Raw genomic sequence first — 19,227 nt, 5'->3', positions numbered from 1 at the left:
ATTTAACTCTTTTTTTCACTAGCCGTCGGGCATGGCAATATTATATATTTACTAGCCCAACACTGAATATCACTAGCCATGGGAGTGGGGCTACTATAATCTAGAAGTCCTGCTGTAAATAATCATATTCATGTATTTTATATTTTTTCACACCGAAAAGACGATGTGTATTTTAGTGTTTGGTTGTCGTTTAGAACATTCATTCACTCATTCAATTTCATTAATTCATGCTTTCGTTCCTCTTCAGTCTTCAGTGGGTTATGTAGATGCAAAACGTAACTGACTGTGTAGAAAGTACAAGTTGTATGCAAATTAGGGAAATCCCCATGTCTTGTGATCGTGGTGTATTGCAACAGCGAACAAGTAGGAAATATTTCGCTTCTAGTTGATTAAGAAGAAAATTTGCTGTACGGACAGACGTCTAAACACAAAGACAGACCAAAGGTAGGTTTAGATAGTGTAACATGGAAGACAAAATGCCGTGTTTTGTTCGATTAGTATTATTGACAGTTGGCGACCTATAAACGTTCACGCTATGACTTGATGGGCGTCTTTGTTCTATAAATAGCCAACCTGTACAGACATACACTCGCACACTATCGACCCTGGTCGGGCTGTTTCTGCTTCCTTGCGCATGCCAGCGCGGGCGATCCCCTCTCCCACCCATGCCCAAACATGTTCCTGTCCTGGACGGAGGGGCCGGTGAATGTCGATGCCTGCGCCTGCGAACAACGCGTCTCTGTGTATATAATATGTATGTCTGTCTACCTGTCTCTGTCATCTCTTCCTGTATCTGTCTCTCTCTCTCTCTCTCTCTCTCTCTCTCTCTCTCTCTCTCTCTCTCTCTCTCTCTCTCTCTCTCTCTCTCTCTCTCTCTCTCTCTCTCTCTCAATACAATAATAACAATATATAGAGTTTAATAATGCAAAATAAGTTAACTTAACAAATAAATATATGACATAGAAACAGAAACTTATAAAACAACGAGTGGATAAAGAGTATTGACATTTGTTTAAAGAACTACCTCACATCAGTCCACCAACCTAATATATCTGATTTCAGTCTTTGGAGAAGGATTTCTCAGTGCAGTCTGGTTGTAAGCAGATTCATTAATGACATATATTATGACAAAAATAATACAGATTTAGTTTTAACCCTTAAGGATAGTATATGTAACTATTCAGAGTTGGGTAACTTTATCGTCGTAGATGATTATAATAGTCGCACTGGTACCTACTGTGATTTTATGGTACATAATAGACTACCCGAATTTACAGATGATGTACTATCAAACGTTATTGAATTCTTACCTGACAATAATCTTGCATCGCGTAATATTTAAAGCAAAATCGTAAATCGATTTGGTAGGAAACCTTTTTATCTATGTAAACCCAGCGGACTACGAATCGTAAATGGCAGACATCCTGGAGACCCAAATGTTAATATGACGTTTGGATAGAGCTTGTTTATAATACAACGGCTCAGAAGACATGCTGTGGCTGACGTTATTGTCGTCCATTTATGCCCCATTCACACTGACAAACTTCTTTTTTGGGGGTGATTGTCGGGCACTTGTCGTATTATTGTATGAGACGGCTCCTGGAAGACGGAATGGCTGAGTGGGCGATCATGTGACGCAACGTCACGATATAGGTCGGCGAACTTAGAATTCTGCTGTCCGGAGTTTGCCGAAGCTTAACTGAATGTGGGTGCTGTCGGGTTTCTTTCTGTAGTGTTTGTATTAGTGATTACTATCTGAATTTTTTTTAATAAAGGAACTCACAAATGGTCGATGTAAATGTATTTGACGTCAAACAGGATTGTTGTGGTATTAGAGCGGAAATCTTTGACAACTTTTTGGTGGTCGGCGATTGCCAAAATAGTACATAGCTTGGTCTCTGACTGTAATGCAATCTGATTAAAATTAGCTCTACTGGTCTTAACCAGTAGATCTAACAGCATTGCGTGGACTCCCATGTCCAGGTGACATTTTATCTATAAATTACAATTTAAATATCGACCAATTACACTTCGCCTTTTATAGCATTATTCGGGAGCATACAAATTCTAAAAATATCGGGCGAGACTATTTATGCAATAGGCGAACTTGTTGGTCTGTTTCAACATTGAAAAAACAGGGGGAACAGTGCAGTAATATACTCTGGATTGTATACTAGTATAAACAGATTTTATGGCTATAACATCACGGTTTAGTTTTTTCGTCTTGAAACGAATTTTATATACACTTTTATATTGAAATTAGTTTCTGGCATACTTCGTAATTCACACGAATCCTTTCGTATACCCTCGGCATAATTCCGAATGTTTTCAAATTGTTTTCAAATTACTGGCATGATTTTGCAAGTACGGTTTTGATTGGTCGAATGAAAGGTCAACTGGACACGAGCTCCAACGGGCTGCTGTTAGATCCACATGTAATAGTGGAGCTGATTTTAATTAGATTGACTGTAATGAGAGCGTATTTATGACCAAATGTCCATCTAGCTCTCTTACAGTCAGAGCATACCGGCCTCGGTGGCGCAGTGGTTAAGCCATCGGACTACAGGCTGGTAGGTACAGGGTTCGCAACCCGGTACCGGCTCCCACCCAGAGCGTGTTCTTAAGGGTTCAATGACCACTACACCCTCTTATCTCTCACTAACCACTAACCAACTAACAACTAACCAACTGTCCTGGACAGACAGCCCAGATAGCTGAGGTGTGTGCACATGACAGCGTGCTTGAACCTCAATTGGATATAAGCACGAAAATAATTTGAAATGAAAACAGTGAGAGTACTCGGGCTAGGGGAGACATAACCCGAACCTTTGCCTTGCGCCCTCGATCTGTCACCCCCCCCCCCCCCCCCCCCCCCCATTCCCCCAACGTTTACTTGTTTACTTGCTTCCTTCGTGCCTGTACTGGCGATCAGTGCACCCGAACACCTGTCTAGTTTATGAAATGATGATACCGACAACTATTTCATCGACTTAAACTTGTGAAGGGGGCGAGACGTAGCCCAGTGGTAAAGCACACGCCTAATGCGTGGACGGTCTAGGATCGATTCCTGTCGGTGGGCCCATTGGGCTGTATCTCGTTCCAGCCAGTTCCACACAAACATCGACTGAGAGAGATGACTCGTGCACGATTAAAGTTAACGTTTCTTTCACGACACCACAAGAGCATATTGATTGTCTATTAATAATCGGCTGTTGGATGTCAAACATATGGCCATTTTGACATAGACATAGAGAGGAAACCCGATACAGTTGTCAACTAGTATCAAGGGACCTTTTATATACACCATCCCACAGACAGAATAGCTCATAGTCTTTGATATGCCAGTCGTGGTGCGCTGGCTGGAACGAGAAATAGACAAATGGGCATGTGATTTCCTATTTGTAGCTTGCATGTCATTTCATTTCAACTTATTTCCGTGCTTATATCCAATTAAGGTTCAAGCACGCTCTCCTGGGCACACACCTCAATAATATGGGCTGTCTGTCCAGGACAGTGGGTTAGTTGGTTAGTGATTAGTTAGAGAGAAGAGGATGTAGTGGCCTTGCACCTACCCATTGAACCCTTAAGAACTCGCTCTGGGTTGGAGCCGGTACTGAGCTGCGAACCTTGAACCTACCAGCCTGTAGACCGATGGCTTAACCACTGCGCCACCGAGCCCGGTCTTGCATGTCAAATAAAATTGTAATTAGTCCGGGGGGGGGGGGGGGGGGGGGTGGGGAGGGGGTTCAAATGGGTACTGTTTTTGTTGAAATGAAATGGTAAGAGTGGAAAACTGTTTTACTTTTTATAATGTATCTCACTTCATGCTCATTTGATACAAGTTTCATGTTTGTATCATTTGTGTATCATGTGGCATTTTCTAATTGTGCATTAATTAAGTGCGAAAATCCCATTCTATGACCTTTGACCTCTTCTTAAGTGACCTTACCACCACATACTCTCTTCTTAAGTTGTTCTTTCTTGATCAGGGGACCATCCTCTACATTTTGCATGTGATTTCCCTGTTCATGTCAAATAAAAGTGTAATTAGCACTAATTAGTGTTGTTCTTAAGTGACCTCCCCACCAGAAATCTTCTTAAGTTGCATATTTGTAATCAGTGCTGACACCCCTACCGCATGGGATATGTTTCGCTCTTGTAGCTTCTAGCCGCACTTAAGAATTGGGTTTCTGGAGTCAGAAAGCTACCTGTGTCACGTCTATGTAATATGGCTGTTGTAGCTTCTAGGTACAATAAAATCCACCTAGCTCTCGGACTATCATGATTCGTTTGCAATACTATATAGGTGTTTGGCAGTAATGCTAATATGAATACACGTTGTAATCCAGATTCGGGCATTTTTGTTTAATTCGGGCAAAAATCAACCTCCCCCCCCCCCCCCCCCCCCCCTATAAAATGGGAACCCATACGCCTATGTATGTGTATACATATAAAACGTAACCAACTGTATAGAAAGTACAAGCTGTATGCAAATTAGGGAGATCCCCGTATTACATGAGCGTTACTAGCGAAACAAACAGGAAATACTTCGCTACCAAGCTAAGAAAATCTGCTGTAAGGACAAACAGACGATCGGACACAGAGGAAACGGTAAATGTACGGTTAGGTAGTGAACAGCATGGTCTAAAAACGTATTACACAGACTTGTATCGTATTAGGTTAACACACAATACGCGTACCGAGAAACAAGCTGTGACTAGACAGATGGGATATATGTATAGGTTATTTATAGTACAAGGTGTCCACGAAAGCATGGCACGCCAGTATTAACCAAATGTCTCCTCACAGGACCGCATATCTTTCAGTATAAAAGCCACTAAAATAATAGCTAGATTACGCATGGGTGTCTGAATAGGTATCAACCAAATTAAATTTAAAATGAAAAACAATAAATAAACAGTCCTAATTACACTCACTGCAATACTGTAGAAGATATAAATCACTACTTATTCTTCTACACTCAATACAAAAACAATAGAATAAAAAAAAAATTATATATAAAAAAAATATTCCCAAATAGTTTACTAAATCCTAATAAACAACTAAAACCAACTATTGATATATTATTAGTAGTATAGAGGACTATTATTAATGGCCTATGTGTTGGAGACAAATATAGATATTTAAATATATTTTATGTTATTTATAAATATTTATTTATCATTAATTAATTTCTAATGAGTAATTAGGTCCAGTTGATAATTTTACACTAAATATTTTATTGTACGATGTAGCCATGGTTTTGCTGGACACCTACCAGTTAAAGGGATTCCCTTTAGCGACTATGGTTGCGAATGAATGAATGTTTAACGACACCCCAGCACGAACAATACATCGCCTATTGGGTGTCAAACTATGGTAATGCAAACAAATAAAGTGATGATCAACATCACTAAAACGATTCAAGTTTTAAATAAAAACAGTGTAAAGAACTGTGCAAAAATACAAATATCACAGATAGATACTGACTTTTACTCAAAATTTCAGTTGTGTCTCGACAAAAACAAGGGGATTTGTGCTGTATTGACCATTCTCAAAGAGAATGTTACACCCCTGCACCACGCCCCCCCCCCCCCCCCAATTTGTTTTTCGGGGTGTGTGTGGGGGTGGGGGGGGGGAGGCGGTGGCGCATAATTACTTTTTCTTTTTAGTTATGTGTTTATATGTTTTATGTTGTCGTATGCTAGGGTGTGAATGTGTTGCTCGGTGTTTCTTTTTTTTTTTTTTTTTTTTTTTATTTTTTTTTTTTTTTTTTTTTTTTTTTTTTTTTTTTTTTTTTTTTTTTTTTTTGGGGGGGGGCTTATCTGGCAGTAATCCCCTCCCCCTTCCGGAGGCTGCATGTTATACATATATGTCTTTTTTTAGTTTGGTCATGGTATTTTAAAAAAATATTATTTTGTAGATTACAACCATGCTCGCTCCTTTATTATTTCATTATTTTTTATCCGTATTTTAAACATATTTTAGATTTTTAATACAACAACTTATGTAATTCAACAGGGCAGGTGTCTGGTCTGTGCTCGTGGCAGTACCCTGGTTAATTATACCTTGAGTTCTGTCACCGGTTTTATACATTAAAGTCTGTTGAATGACTTAATCTTCATGTTCTGGGGGCTGACCGAGGGGACGCCTCGGGTTTCATCTCGTCGCTCTTCCGGATGCGTTTCGCTCTTCACGTCGGGCTGGATGTGTAAGACTTTCCTCTCAACTTCTTCAATAACTACCCCTATGGGTATTAACCGCTTACAATTAGGTCACTCTCCTAGTGACATCTATCCTATAATCTCTTCTCCTTAATCAACTTGGTTGCAAGTATTGGATCGAGCTGCGGTGGACACCGGGGGGGGGGGGGGGGGGGGGTTGCGGCGGAGGATAGGGTTTTTTGGGGCCTTAGGGTAATTTTATATAATCATTTGTTATAAGAATTTAGTAATATAATTTCAATATAACTTTTCTGTGGGCTGGGGCTAACCCTCCTACCCTACCTCCTCACCTCTGGGGTCTAATAAGATCATAGTTGATAATTTATTTATTTTTAGATCGCCCCATCTAAATTGCGTCAAACTAATCGTTTTAAAGTAATTTTAGAGCAAGTATATTTATGTTTACGGACGCAGTCAACATTTATTAACCTCCCCATTCATTATTTTATTTAATTTTGGTAGTAACTGTCTAAATTTCTAAACTGTCCCTATATTTAGGTTTTCCCTGATCCGAGTCAGACCCCGATCATATTTTACTAATTGCTGTTTTCAAATGTCTGCCCATTTTCAACACTACACCCCCCCCCCCCCCCCCCCCCCCCCCCCCATCCCGAGTTACGCCAAAGATCTTATCGAAGGTCGACCTCGGGATGGGCGTGTTCGAAACCCTAGTGGTATATGGGCACGTTAAACTAGTTATCATCATCATGTTATCGTTTTTGCTCCGGTCAGCTTAGTGTTAGAGTGATTGTGTGAGTAAAAAGGTGCGATTCAGCTGACTTGGCGGCGCATACATCTGGCAGTGTTTGCGCCTCCCACCAGCTGTTTCGGTATGGTATGGTGCTAATTTGGGTGCGGTAGGGCGTAGGCGTTTCCGGCCGATAGAATGCCTGTTAGGAGGCCTCCCTCCCCCGGAACTTCCGCCCCATGGAAATCCGGACCAGCTAACCTGGGCTTACCTGCCTGTTGGACCGCTGACTGGATTGGACGCGACCCCCACCCCCCCACCCCCCACCCCCACCCCTTGCGAACCTTATCTTCCAGGGCTCTAAATAACTAGTTAATTTGTTTGTTTTCTGTGGGGTTTTTTGGTTTTGTTTTTAATTGAATATATTAATTATATTAACGTTTTATGTTTAGACGAGCCCGACTGGAAACTGCATCAGCTAAGGTAATGTTTAAAATTCATATCCTGGCATATTATTATTATTTTATGTGTCTATGACTACTCTAGTTCCGCACAAAAACAAATGTCATTTTATTGTTAGTAGGACCCCGCACAGGGTTCAAGCACAATGATGGTTGGTAAATTCAAAATAAATAACAGGAATATACTGGCCAGATGAATCAACATTTAGTCACACGAAACACTATCACATTTATCACCAATACCAGGAATATACTGGCCAGATGAATCAACATTTAGTCACACGAAACACTATCACATTTATCACCAATAACAGGAATATACTGATCACATTCATCACTAATAACAGGAATATACTGGCCAGATGAATCAACATTTAATCACGCGAAACACTATCACATTTATCATCAATAACAGGAGTATACTAGTCAGATGAATCAACATTTAGTCACACGAAACACTATCACATTTATCACCAATAACAGGAATATACTGGCCAGATGAATCAACATTTAGTCACACGAAACACTATCACATTTATCACCAATACCAGGAATATACTGGTCAGATGAATCAACATTTAGTCACACGAAACACTATCACATTTATCACCAATAACAGGAATATACTGGCCAGATCAATCAACATTTAGTCACGCGAAACACTATCACATTTATCACCAATAACAGGAATATACTGGCCAGATGAATCAACATTTAGTCACACGAAACACTATCACATTTATCACCAATAACAGGAATATACTGGCCAGATGAATCAACATTTAGTCACACGAAACACTATCACATTTATCACCAATACCAGGAATATACTGGCCAGATGAATCAACATTTAGTCACGCGAAACACTATCACATTTATCACCAATAACAGAAATATACTGGCCAGATGAATCAACATTTAGTCACGCGAAACACTATCACATTTATCACCAATAACAGGAATATACTGGTCAGATGAATCAACATTTAGTCACACGAAACACTATCACATTTATCACCAATAACAGGAATATACTGGTCAGATGAATCAACATTTAGTCACACGAAACACTATCACATTTATCACCAATAACAGGAATATACTGGCCAGATGAATCAACATTTAGTCACGCGAAACACTATCACATTTATCACCAATACCAGGAATATACTGGCCAGATGAACCAACATTTAGTCACGCGAAACACTATCACATTTATCACCAATACCAGGAATATACTGGCCAGATGAATCAACATTTAGTCACACGAAACACTATCACATTTATCACCAATAACAGGAATATACTGGTCAGATGAATCAACATTTAATCACACGAAACACTATCAAATTTATCACCAATAACAGGAGTGGTAGCCTCAAAGTTGCATGGTACCAAAGAAGAAAGTTCCGTGTCAAAGTTCTTTCAGTCGATGTTTGTTTGGAACTGGCTAGAACGAGAAATAGCCCAATGGTTCCACCGACAGGGATCGATCCTAGACCGTCCGCGCATCAGGCGTGTGCTTTACCACTGGGCTACGTCTCGCCCCCTTCACAAGTTTGAGTCGATGAAATCCGCCACTGGTATAAATGAATCTTACACAATATTGGCAAACTCATCACTCGGATTTCATCGACTTTTTTGTTTACAGTTTTTATCGATTGAGGTCAAATGAAATGGTAAGAGTGGAACACTGTTTCGCTGTTTATAATGTATCTCACTACATGTTCATCTGATACAAGTTTCATGTTTGTATCATTTGTGTATCATGTGACATTTTCTAATTATGCATTAAGTAAGTGCGAACATCCCATTCTATGACCTTTGACCTCTTCTTAAGTGACTTTACCACCACATATTCTCTTCTTAAGTTGTTGTTTCTTGATCAGGGGACCATCCTCTATATTTTGCATGTGATTTCCCTGTTGTAACTTTCACGTCAAATAAAAGTGTAATTAGCACTAATTAGTGTTGTTCTTAAGTGACCTCCCCACCAGAAATCTTCTTCTTAAGTTGCATATTTGTAATCAGTGCAGACACCCCTACCGCATTGGATATGTGTCGCTCTTGTAGCTTCCACGTCAAATAAAACCGATTTCTGGTTTTATTTTAGTGGGCTCCCCAACCACATCCACCACTAGCCACACGCCTCTGTGTGTGTATACATATAAAACTAACTAATTGTATAGAAAGTACAAGCTGTATGCAAATTAGGGAGATCCCCGTGTCACATGAGTGTTACCAGCGAAAGAAGCAGGAAATATGTCGCTACCAATCTAGGAAAATTCGCTGTAAGGACAAATAGACTATCGGACACAGAGGAAACGGTAAATGTACGGTTAGGTAGTAAACAGCATTGTATAAAAACATATTACACAGACTTGTATCGTATTAGGTTAACACACAATACGCGTACCGAAAAACAAGCTGTGACCAGACAGACGGGATATATATGTATAGGTTATTTATAGTACAAGGTGTACACGACCAATTCAAATACCATAGACGACAATGTGGCTAAAACTCCTATATGCAGCCAATTTAATTAAAATGAGCTCCACTGGTTAATTACGAAATTCTGGATCCGCCCTGCACTATGATTAAATGTCTCACTGGATCTAATATCATTTCCCATAACGATAAGCCAGATAGGTGGCTGTCGATATTGTTGTTGTTGTCATTGGTGTTCATGATTTGTAGTTTTTTGTGGCGGATATTGTGTGTGTGTGTGTGTGCGCACGATTTTGTTTTGGTGTTTTTTTTTGTGGTGAGTGTTGGTTGCTAATGAAACCGGTCTCGTGAAACCGATGGTGTCGTGGTTCAGTTATCGCGCATAAGTCTGATAGGTATGGGGTTCGCAACCCGGTACCGGCTCCCAGCCAGATCGAGTTTTAACGTCTCATTGGGTAGGTGTAAGGCCACTACACACTATTCTCTCTCACTAACCACTAACAACTAACCCACTGTCCTGGACAGACAGCCCAGATAGCTGAGGTGTGTGTTCAGGACAACGTGCTTGAACCTTAACTGGATATAAGCACGGAAATAAGTTGAAATGAAATGAAATGCTAATGAAAGTACATTAATATTGATTTTCTTTTGGGGGTTTTCTTTTCTTTTTCTTTTTTGTAGTTCTACAATGGCAGCTAAATATTCTGAAACCAAATCTGGATTTGCCGATAACTGGCAGCGCGGGAAATCTCTCATAGAATGTCTGCGTTATTCACTGCAACAAAAATCTCACTGTGACGTCACGTTCCAGGTCGGGAAAGACAGGAAGTCCATACCAGCTCACAGACTGATATTGACTCTTCGGAGTCGCGTGTTTGAAGCAATGCTAACTGGACCGCTGGCAGAACAAGAGAATATCGCACTGCCGGACATAGAAACAGACATTTTCGAACAGTTCCTCATGTAAGAAATTTCAGTTTATTTGTTCCTTTTGTTGTAGATAGACCCGCTGGTGTGGACGGCTTATGTTCCATCCACTTCGTACGCCCGTCCGTTAACTTTCCAATACATGTAAAAACACCAAACCTTACAAGCAAAAACAACTTGAGATGGCAATATATAACTAGTCCAGTAAATTTAAATGTATGTGAACCTAGAACAAATTGCAACTGAGGTTGTTTTGTCTGTGTTTTTTTGTTTTGTTTTTGGTTTTTTTGTTGTATTTTTTTTTTGGGGGGGGGGGGGGGGGGGGGTGTTTGGGTTTTGTGGTTTGATATTGTTGAGATGACCATACCGAACATTATATTCGTTGAGATGGCAGTGTATAACGTATCATTACGACCTATTTTACATGGTTTGCTTCACATGAAAATGAATCCTTGTTCGAGGCATTTCGTCCCAATCAATTTATATATGATCATAAAACCATGCACGGAAGTATATCTTTGGCTGGAGAGGTGTCACGTACAATTTGTAGGTCAAGACGACCTACTGTTCATGGTTTACGCCACTTTAAAGTGAATCCTTGTTCGGCCGCTATTTTCTTTACGAATTCATGCATGGGCATCAAACAGTGTATGTAAAAATGTAACACTGTTCCACGCCAGCGCACCACGACTAGCGTATCAAATGCCGTGGTATACTCTATACTGTCTATGAGATAGTCCATATAAAATAGCCCTTGCTACTAATGGAAAAATGTGGCATATTTCCTCTCTAAGACTATATGTCAAAATCACAAAAAGTTTAACATCCAATAGCTGATGATTAATAAATCAATGTGCTCAGAAGATACTGTCCTATCAACTACAGTCTGCCCTACGAACATTACATCAAGTAGTCTGCCGATGAAGACGGACAAGGTCAAACTCACGAATCAGCTTAAAGGAAGGGAAGGAAATGTTTTATTTAACGACGCACTCAACACATTTTATTTATGGATATATTGCGTCGACCGGGCATCAAGCGAGCGCTTTACCACTGGACTGGGTTAAATATGACAGAGCACCTGCCGTTACACATCCTAACCTTGATAACTTGATGGGAATATCGTAGCATAAGGACAATAGATTTACTTGATAATTCTGTTTTAATCCAACAGAAAAACAAATGGTATACCTAACCACCCAAAGAATATACCAATCCAGTTATGAGGTGCCCAAAAAATATGTTCGATAACACAAAGAGCCTTTTCTGCTATACTATCATTGAAGGTAAAGAAGTAAAAATAATGTTTAATTGCTACACTACCAATATGAAAACAGGTCATTTAAGATGTAGTACAACAGATTGGAAATAAACTTTTGGAAGTTATACTAGACAGTAAGTATCACATTAAACGTATCCATTTCATGTGTATTAACAAAGACTGGAAATAAACTTTTGGAAGTTATACTAGACAGTAAGTATCACATTAAACGTATCCATTTCATGTGTATTAACAAAGACTGGAAATAAACTTTTGGAAGTTAGACTAGACAGTAGGTATCACATTAAACGTATCCATGTCATGTGTATTAACAAAGTCTGCTATACACATCTTGGTTGTATTATATGGTAATATTGTGTTGGTATTCATCCGAAATTGTCAGCAATTAGTAAAAATGCCATCCACATTTACAATTTAAATTCTAACGAAAATGTTCCTTCATATTTATAAATATTATTTAATTTATTTTGTAACTTTATAAATGTTAATATACATGACAATGTAAAATGTATAAGAATAAAATCTTCGGTAGCACAATTTTCAGTATCGCCATCGATATACAGTATGTATGACAAGTAATGTTATTCTATAAACATTGAGATATATGGACAGCTGTTTTGAATAGATAAAAGTGAAATGTGTGTGCTAATAAAAGTGCATATATTGTTTATACACATGTCATTTTGATATACATGGTCTTCACAGGCTCACACCATCAGTTCAATATCATACAGTGACAGATAGTGAAATATTTGAATCAAACAGACGTTTCGATATGACCCCAGGGCGGTATTACAAAGGCGGCCATCTTGAATTCAAGATGGCCACCAATGTTATGATGGGGAAAATGCCAACAATGGATTTATTCATGTTAGGTATGCAAAGAAGCTAAACAATACATTTTACAAAATGTAACAAACAATGAACAAATTGCATAACAGTCCAGACTATTATGTGCCGATGTCAAAGAACTCAATTGCATCTATAGACATTCCTTCTTCCTCCCATGTATTTATGAGCCTAGCTATTTTATGTCGTCGTTAAATTGTAAAGTGTGTTTTGTACAGTACCATCCCTAGAACACATTGATTAATGAATCATCAGCTATTGGATGCTTAACTTTTGGCAGCTGTGATATGGTCTTCACAGGAAACCTACCTCATATTTCCATTAGTAGCAAGGGATCTGTCATATATTGTGCACTTCCCCTCTTACCATGACCTTTGATATACCAGTTGTGATAGTTGTATTGTATTCATCAATTTGTTACTTTTTTATGAAACGTAATCATGTATGAATTGAAATATGTTATGTAGTTGTATGCTATTCCCGATAAGTAATATATTTTGTGCCCAAATGGTCGGCATTTTGAATTTTAGCCATAAATAATAGCACTTATAAAAAACTTAGGAACTATTAACATGTGAACATATGAGCTTAGTACTATTTATTTCCCTGTTTGGTCCATATTAGACCTAATGTTCCTGGACTAAGAGACCTATATTTAAACAAATACTCCAACGGTTAATTCTGAGTAACTAATTTAAACGTCGTTAGAAATTTAAAAAAAAAATCTGGTAGAGCAATTCGCCGTACAGTTGCCATTTAAAATTATAATGAATGAAATGTGTTATAAATGCGTAATGTGTTTTGTATTGTTAAACTTATATGAAGCTGTACAAAACTGGCCTAACGGTAAACGACCCGTAACCAAAACTCATTAATAAAAGACAAAACCTTAATAACTATTCGCTCTTCTTGTGCAAGCACTATTTGTTGTTACGACAGTACCGATAGTCGTTGTCAATTCCAGACACTGCTGAAAATGCACACGTATGTTAAAATACCACAAATAATACATTCATTGGTTGTTTTATGGTTTGAATCCAAACTCAGTGTTTCCTAATAAAAGACCATGCTCTTCTATCTTTTTTTCAGTTTCCTATATACCGATGGCGCTATACTTGATTCAAAGAACGCAATCGGACTTTTGTATTTATCCAAAAAATATGACGTAACGCCCCTGGAACAGAAGTGTGTGGCGTATTTGGAGTCATCGATATCGTCACATAACGCCTGCGTCGTGATGGAACAGGCCCATTTCTATGACGAACACGACTTGAAGGTCAAGGCTATGAAATACATCTGTGAAAACGGCAACACAGTTCTAAAATCGCCTGGCTTCACTGATCTGTGTCACTCGTGTGTTCTCGAGATCACGGAAACAGACGAACTGGTCGCATCTGAGGAGAAAGTATTTGAAGCCGTGAATGCTTGGAGTGAGGCGGAATGCAGACAACAAGGAAGGGAGATAACCCCTGGTAATAAGAGGAGCGCACTCGGGAAGGCGTTGATGAACGTGAGGTATTCTCTTCTTGGTCAGACATATTTTGTGGAGAGAGTCTCACCAAATAATCTGCTGACAGAAAGCGAAGAAAATAAAATCTTCAAAAACTTCGTCTCTCCCGATAAATCTGTTTTACCTTTCAAAAAAGAGCCCAGATGCAGGGCAGGAAACCTTATCACTGCTGAACAGTTTGAAAACGTCAGTGAGATCTTGTATACTCCTTCTTCTGCTGAGTACAGAACTGTTTTTTGTGTTAATCAAACCTGTGCTCTACAAGGCTTTTCCATCGTGAGTGGATCATTTGGATTCAGCGTCTTTGTGTGCGATGAAGATACTGGTGTCTCTGTAGGTAAGACAAGTGGTGGAAAGAGAACAGGCTGTCTTGTTGAGTTCCCGAAACAAGTCAGGATTGTCAAACACAGAAAATACAGTCTAGTTGTTAGGTTTCATAAAGGACATTGTGTCCAGCGTGGTGAATTAAGCGACATAGCAGAAGATGGAAACTTTGCCTGCCGCTTCTTAAATAACATCCCAAGCGATTATCATGATCATGTGGTACTGAGCTTAGTCTTTCGAGTTTAATGTTGTTGTTGTTGTACCATGTTTACAACTTTATCGTTGTGACATCGATACACATAGCGATGACCAACTTACACACGCCACATAAACATGACGGTGGGAATAACAAATATAAAACAAACATTTAAACAAAGAACAGAAAAAACTAGCAAACACAAATGTTCCTTTTATACGTGTTGCAAACTCACAAAGCAAAATGCATGGAAAATATATCTGTAGTAAGTGGACAGAAAAAACCGTTATGTGAGACCCTACGAATTTTAATATTGATAACATGTCTGAATAATCTAATCGACAAATTTTCTGTTTGTTATCCTGGTCGTCTTGGTGAGAATTCTACAATGTTTTTTATATAGTCATATTTTTTGCAACTCACTAGAAATATTATTTCCGACGGAATGGGTGTAGGATAGAAAAAAAAGAAGAGGAAGGAAATTAAAAACTCTATCAAAGAAGAAGAAAATCAAAAACGGGAGGTAACTCACAAATCTGTGAGAGCTGCAAGCCTACAATGCTACAATACATTTCCAGTCTCTCGGATGAAAAACCTGAACAGAAACTCGCCAAGACCACTCGTCACCCCAAATGACAACATTGAGGTCCAGAGTGAGCTGATACATCAACAGTATTACATGACAATAATCACTTGTATCGTTACAAATTACCCGAAAAACTGTGCATCATCCTTCTGGAATTCAGAACATGTAATCATTATTTACCCATAGCAACAGGATGCCGGAATAGCACCCCAGTTGAAACCAGAGTATGTACATTGTGCGAAGGAAATGCTATTTAAATGTAAATATTTCATGAACACACGCAACAAGACGTATAAAGACATATTATTATTATTAATATAAACCGTAACATACTCAACTTCAAAGAACTATTTAGTTATAATAACATAAGCATCCTTCATAAAATGTAAAAATGCATTGAAATTAAAAGAGAAAATAAGCAAACCTTAAACAGACATCTCCAATATCACTACACACTGTTTAAAATGCTGCATTATAAAAAATCTTATAACTGTATTAAATTTTGATCATGTCTTCATTTTGAAATGTGTGTATAGCTATTTTTAATTATGTTTGTATATATTTTGCAAAGAACCTCTGTTGTCATTTTGTCACTGTAAATACCTATTGTACAATAATTCCTCATATGATGTCGTTTGACGGTCTGAGTGTACCGAAATAAAGCTTCAAAGTTTCATGTACATGTAGTAATTTTATTTGGGAATGGATTTGTTGATATTGGTGATTAAATATGTAGGAAATGACTTCTTAGTTGGCGTTTTTGTTTCGTTTGTGTGTGCGTGCGTGCGTGCGTGCGCGTGTGTGTGCGTGTATGTTTTATTTCTAATTATTTACAAAGTTTGAAGCATGAAAAATCTGTATATTGATTCAGATCTACATGATCCCAGCTAGTGCTCCACGATTGGTATATATATATCAAAGGCCGTTGTAGGCTATGTGCTATTATGTGTGTGGTATAGTGTATATAAAAGATCCCTTGTTACTAATGAAATGAACTTTTTTTTAGCGGGTTTCCTTTTTTAAGACTATATGTCAAAATTACCGACTGTTTGACATCCAATAGCCGATGATCAGTAAATAAATATGCTATAGTGGCGTCGTTAAACAAAACAAACTGGGTTTTTCTCTCCAGATATACAGCAATACAGCGTGTGATGATGAATACTATAAAATACTAATAATAAAAACAAATAAAAACAAAACAATAACAAAAAACAAAAAACAAAACAGAAACAACAATACTCTCACATTTTTTTAAATGTCACATTTCTTCTCTTTGTATTACCGAGTGTCTATTCTTAATCTGTTGTCAAGGTATTAGTATATAGAGTAACACTGTCGGCCATTTTGAAAACAAAACTCACTTTTTAGCCCCACCCACATTGTGTAAAGGAGTCACACCAGCTCATTTACGGGGCGAGACGTAGCCCAGTGGTAAAGCGCTCGCTTGATGCGCGGTCGGTTTGGGATTGAACCCCGTCGGTGGGCCCATAGGGTTATTATCTCGCTCCAGCCAGTGCACCACGAAAGGCCGTGGTATGTGCTATCCTGTCTATGGGATGGTGCATACAAAAGATCCCTTGCTGCTAATCGAAAAGAGTAGCCCTTGAAGTAGTGACAGCGGGTTTCCTCTCTCAATAGCTGTGCGGTTCTTATCCATATGTCCGACGCCATATAACCGTAAATAAAATGTGTTGAGTGCGTCGTTACATAAAACATTTCCTTCCTTCCCAGCTCATTTTGTCCAGTGGGTATCAGCTATCTACAGTCAGTGGGTTTTGTGTGCGGATTTTCACACAATGAAACGAACATAGGTTTCTTTAACAAAAATAGGTAATTTGCATATACCATGTTTTGGGGGCGGTACATACGTCAGTGGCACAGAGCTCGCTTGATGCGCGGTCGGTTTGGGATCGATCCCCGTCAGTGGGCCCATTCTCGTTCCAGCCAGTGCACCATGGCTGGTATATCAAATACCGTGGTATGTGCTATCCTGTATGTGGGATGGTGCATACAAAAGGTCCCTTGCTACTAATATAAACATGTAGCGGGTTTCCTCTATACGACATGTCATCCAATTGCCGATAATTAATATATCAATGTGCTCTAGTGGTGTTGTAAAACAAAACAGACACACTTTATATCATAGGTTAGTGGCCCGTCAACGACGGTTTGATTTAACTAATAGAAAAGCGATTCTATTACAATAACTAACATTAGAACGTAAAACCAGCCAGAGTGCAGCTAGAAAAATATGTGTAAAAGTCTGTCCATAAATTATCCAGTTTCTACCCACTTCCCTTTTTACAACGTAATACAATTGTCCCAGATGACATACCCACATAATGTATGTATGTATCTATGTATGTATGCCCACAAATGACTGTCAGGAATCAACGTGTTTATGCCAATTAATATTCAAGCACGATCATTTCGAGCATGATTTCTGACTAGAGCCAGAAACTGTACTCGGAACGAAAGGGACCCACATACTTTTATAAATTTTGTATTATTAAGTTAATTTAGCATTTATTTATATTATTATTTTATCTACTTATTTATTTTATTTTATATTATTTTATATTATTTTAATTTATTTAGTTTTATTTCATTTTATTTTTATCAATTATTATAATGTTGTTTTCTGTTGACCTAGCGGGTCATTGCATTAATTGACTTGCAATGTAATACACGATTGTATTCGGAAACTCCATTAATTGACATGCAATGTAATACACGAGTGTATTCGGAAACTCATAATACAGACGCAAATTCAGCGAGAACACGTTTCGCTAACGTTCGCGAACTATGTGATTGGTTCTCGAACTGGTAATTCAGTTTACTGTGTAGCGTAAAAATCAGTCTAGAGAACGTTACCGACAAGCGGTTGACTTAATTTACGCCAGATTTCCATGGAAAGTGTATTTCTGCTTTACACATCAATAGGGCGGTAGCTAGGATTTTTTATTTTTTATTATTATTATTTTTTTTTTTTTTTATTATTATTATTTTTTTTTTTTGGGGGGGGGGGGAGGGAGGGGGGGCACTGAGTAGTTAATAGTCTAAAACTCCTTAAACGGTTAGGAAGAGAATTTTCTTTAAGTTTCTATAATTTTTTCCTGGTTTTATTTCCTTGCGCGCCCCCCCCCCCCCCCCCCCCCCGCTAGCTACGACCCTGGTCAAAAGCATGGTAACGTGTATGCTACGGTGTCTAAAAACAAGCATTCCGCACTAGGAAGGATGAGGTGGTCCTGTGTCGTGTCCGCATCGGCCATACATATTTAACACATGCCTTTGTTTTGAGGAAGGACCCTTCCTTCAGGTAGTACTAAACCTAACTTCCGGCTGGGTTAAATTTCGAGATGCACGGAACTTTTGATACAAAACTTAACACTACAAGTCCTGTGACTGGTGATAAATGTGAGTGTGTTACTTGTAAAACAAACAAAATAGTTTCATCCGAGCAAAAAATGTATGCAATTTTATTTCATCTAGTACAACTGTGTCAAGTAGACTTGTGTGTGAAACATTTATGGGGTGCCTGTAAATAAAAAGTACTAAACATTTTGTGCGAAACTAGGGGTGTTGTAAAAACATCTGGTTATACTGAAAATGAGTACGATTTTCTTCACTTAATACTTTGAGGTTGGGGTTGTAGTACGGATATGTATGGGACATATTTTGGTTGATATAACACTGCATATATTTTTTTTTTTCATTTTTTAAAAT

General features: G+C 38.5%; 1 protein-coding gene across 5 annotated transcripts; it reads left to right on the top strand.

The window, feature by feature from the left end:
- The first annotated feature begins 350 nt into the window (after positions 1–350).
- Positions 351–16,241, top strand: LOC121386914 (BTB/POZ domain-containing protein 2-like). 5 transcript variants are annotated; one of them, XM_041517961.1, is made up of 4 exons: positions 351–444; positions 7,365–7,395; positions 10,506–10,787; positions 13,972–16,241. In XM_041517961.1, exons 3-4 carry the CDS (start codon positions 10,513–10,515, stop codon positions 14,960–14,962), a joined length of 1,266 nt encoding a protein of 421 aa, XP_041373895.1. In that variant the 5' UTR covers positions 351–444; positions 7,365–7,395; positions 10,506–10,512; the 3' UTR covers positions 14,963–16,241. The 5 variants fall into 5 exon arrangements, with proteins under 5 accessions (XP_041373895.1, XP_041373899.1, XP_041373898.1 ...); XM_041517965.1 differs by lacking the exon at positions 7,365–7,395 and having other exon boundaries at positions 354–444; XM_041517964.1 differs by lacking the exons at positions 351–444; positions 7,365–7,395 and adding an exon at positions 4,532–4,611.
- Positions 16,242–19,227: the final 2,986 nt, after the last annotated feature.

Source organism: Gigantopelta aegis, chromosome 12 (genome assembly GCF_016097555.1).
Source record: "Gigantopelta aegis isolate Gae_Host chromosome 12, Gae_host_genome, whole genome shotgun sequence".
Lineage (NCBI taxonomy): Eukaryota > Metazoa > Mollusca > Gastropoda > Neomphalida > Peltospiridae > Gigantopelta > Gigantopelta aegis.
Note: the sequence above shows the minus strand (reverse complement) of the source record. Positions and strands in the feature narration are given on the sequence as shown.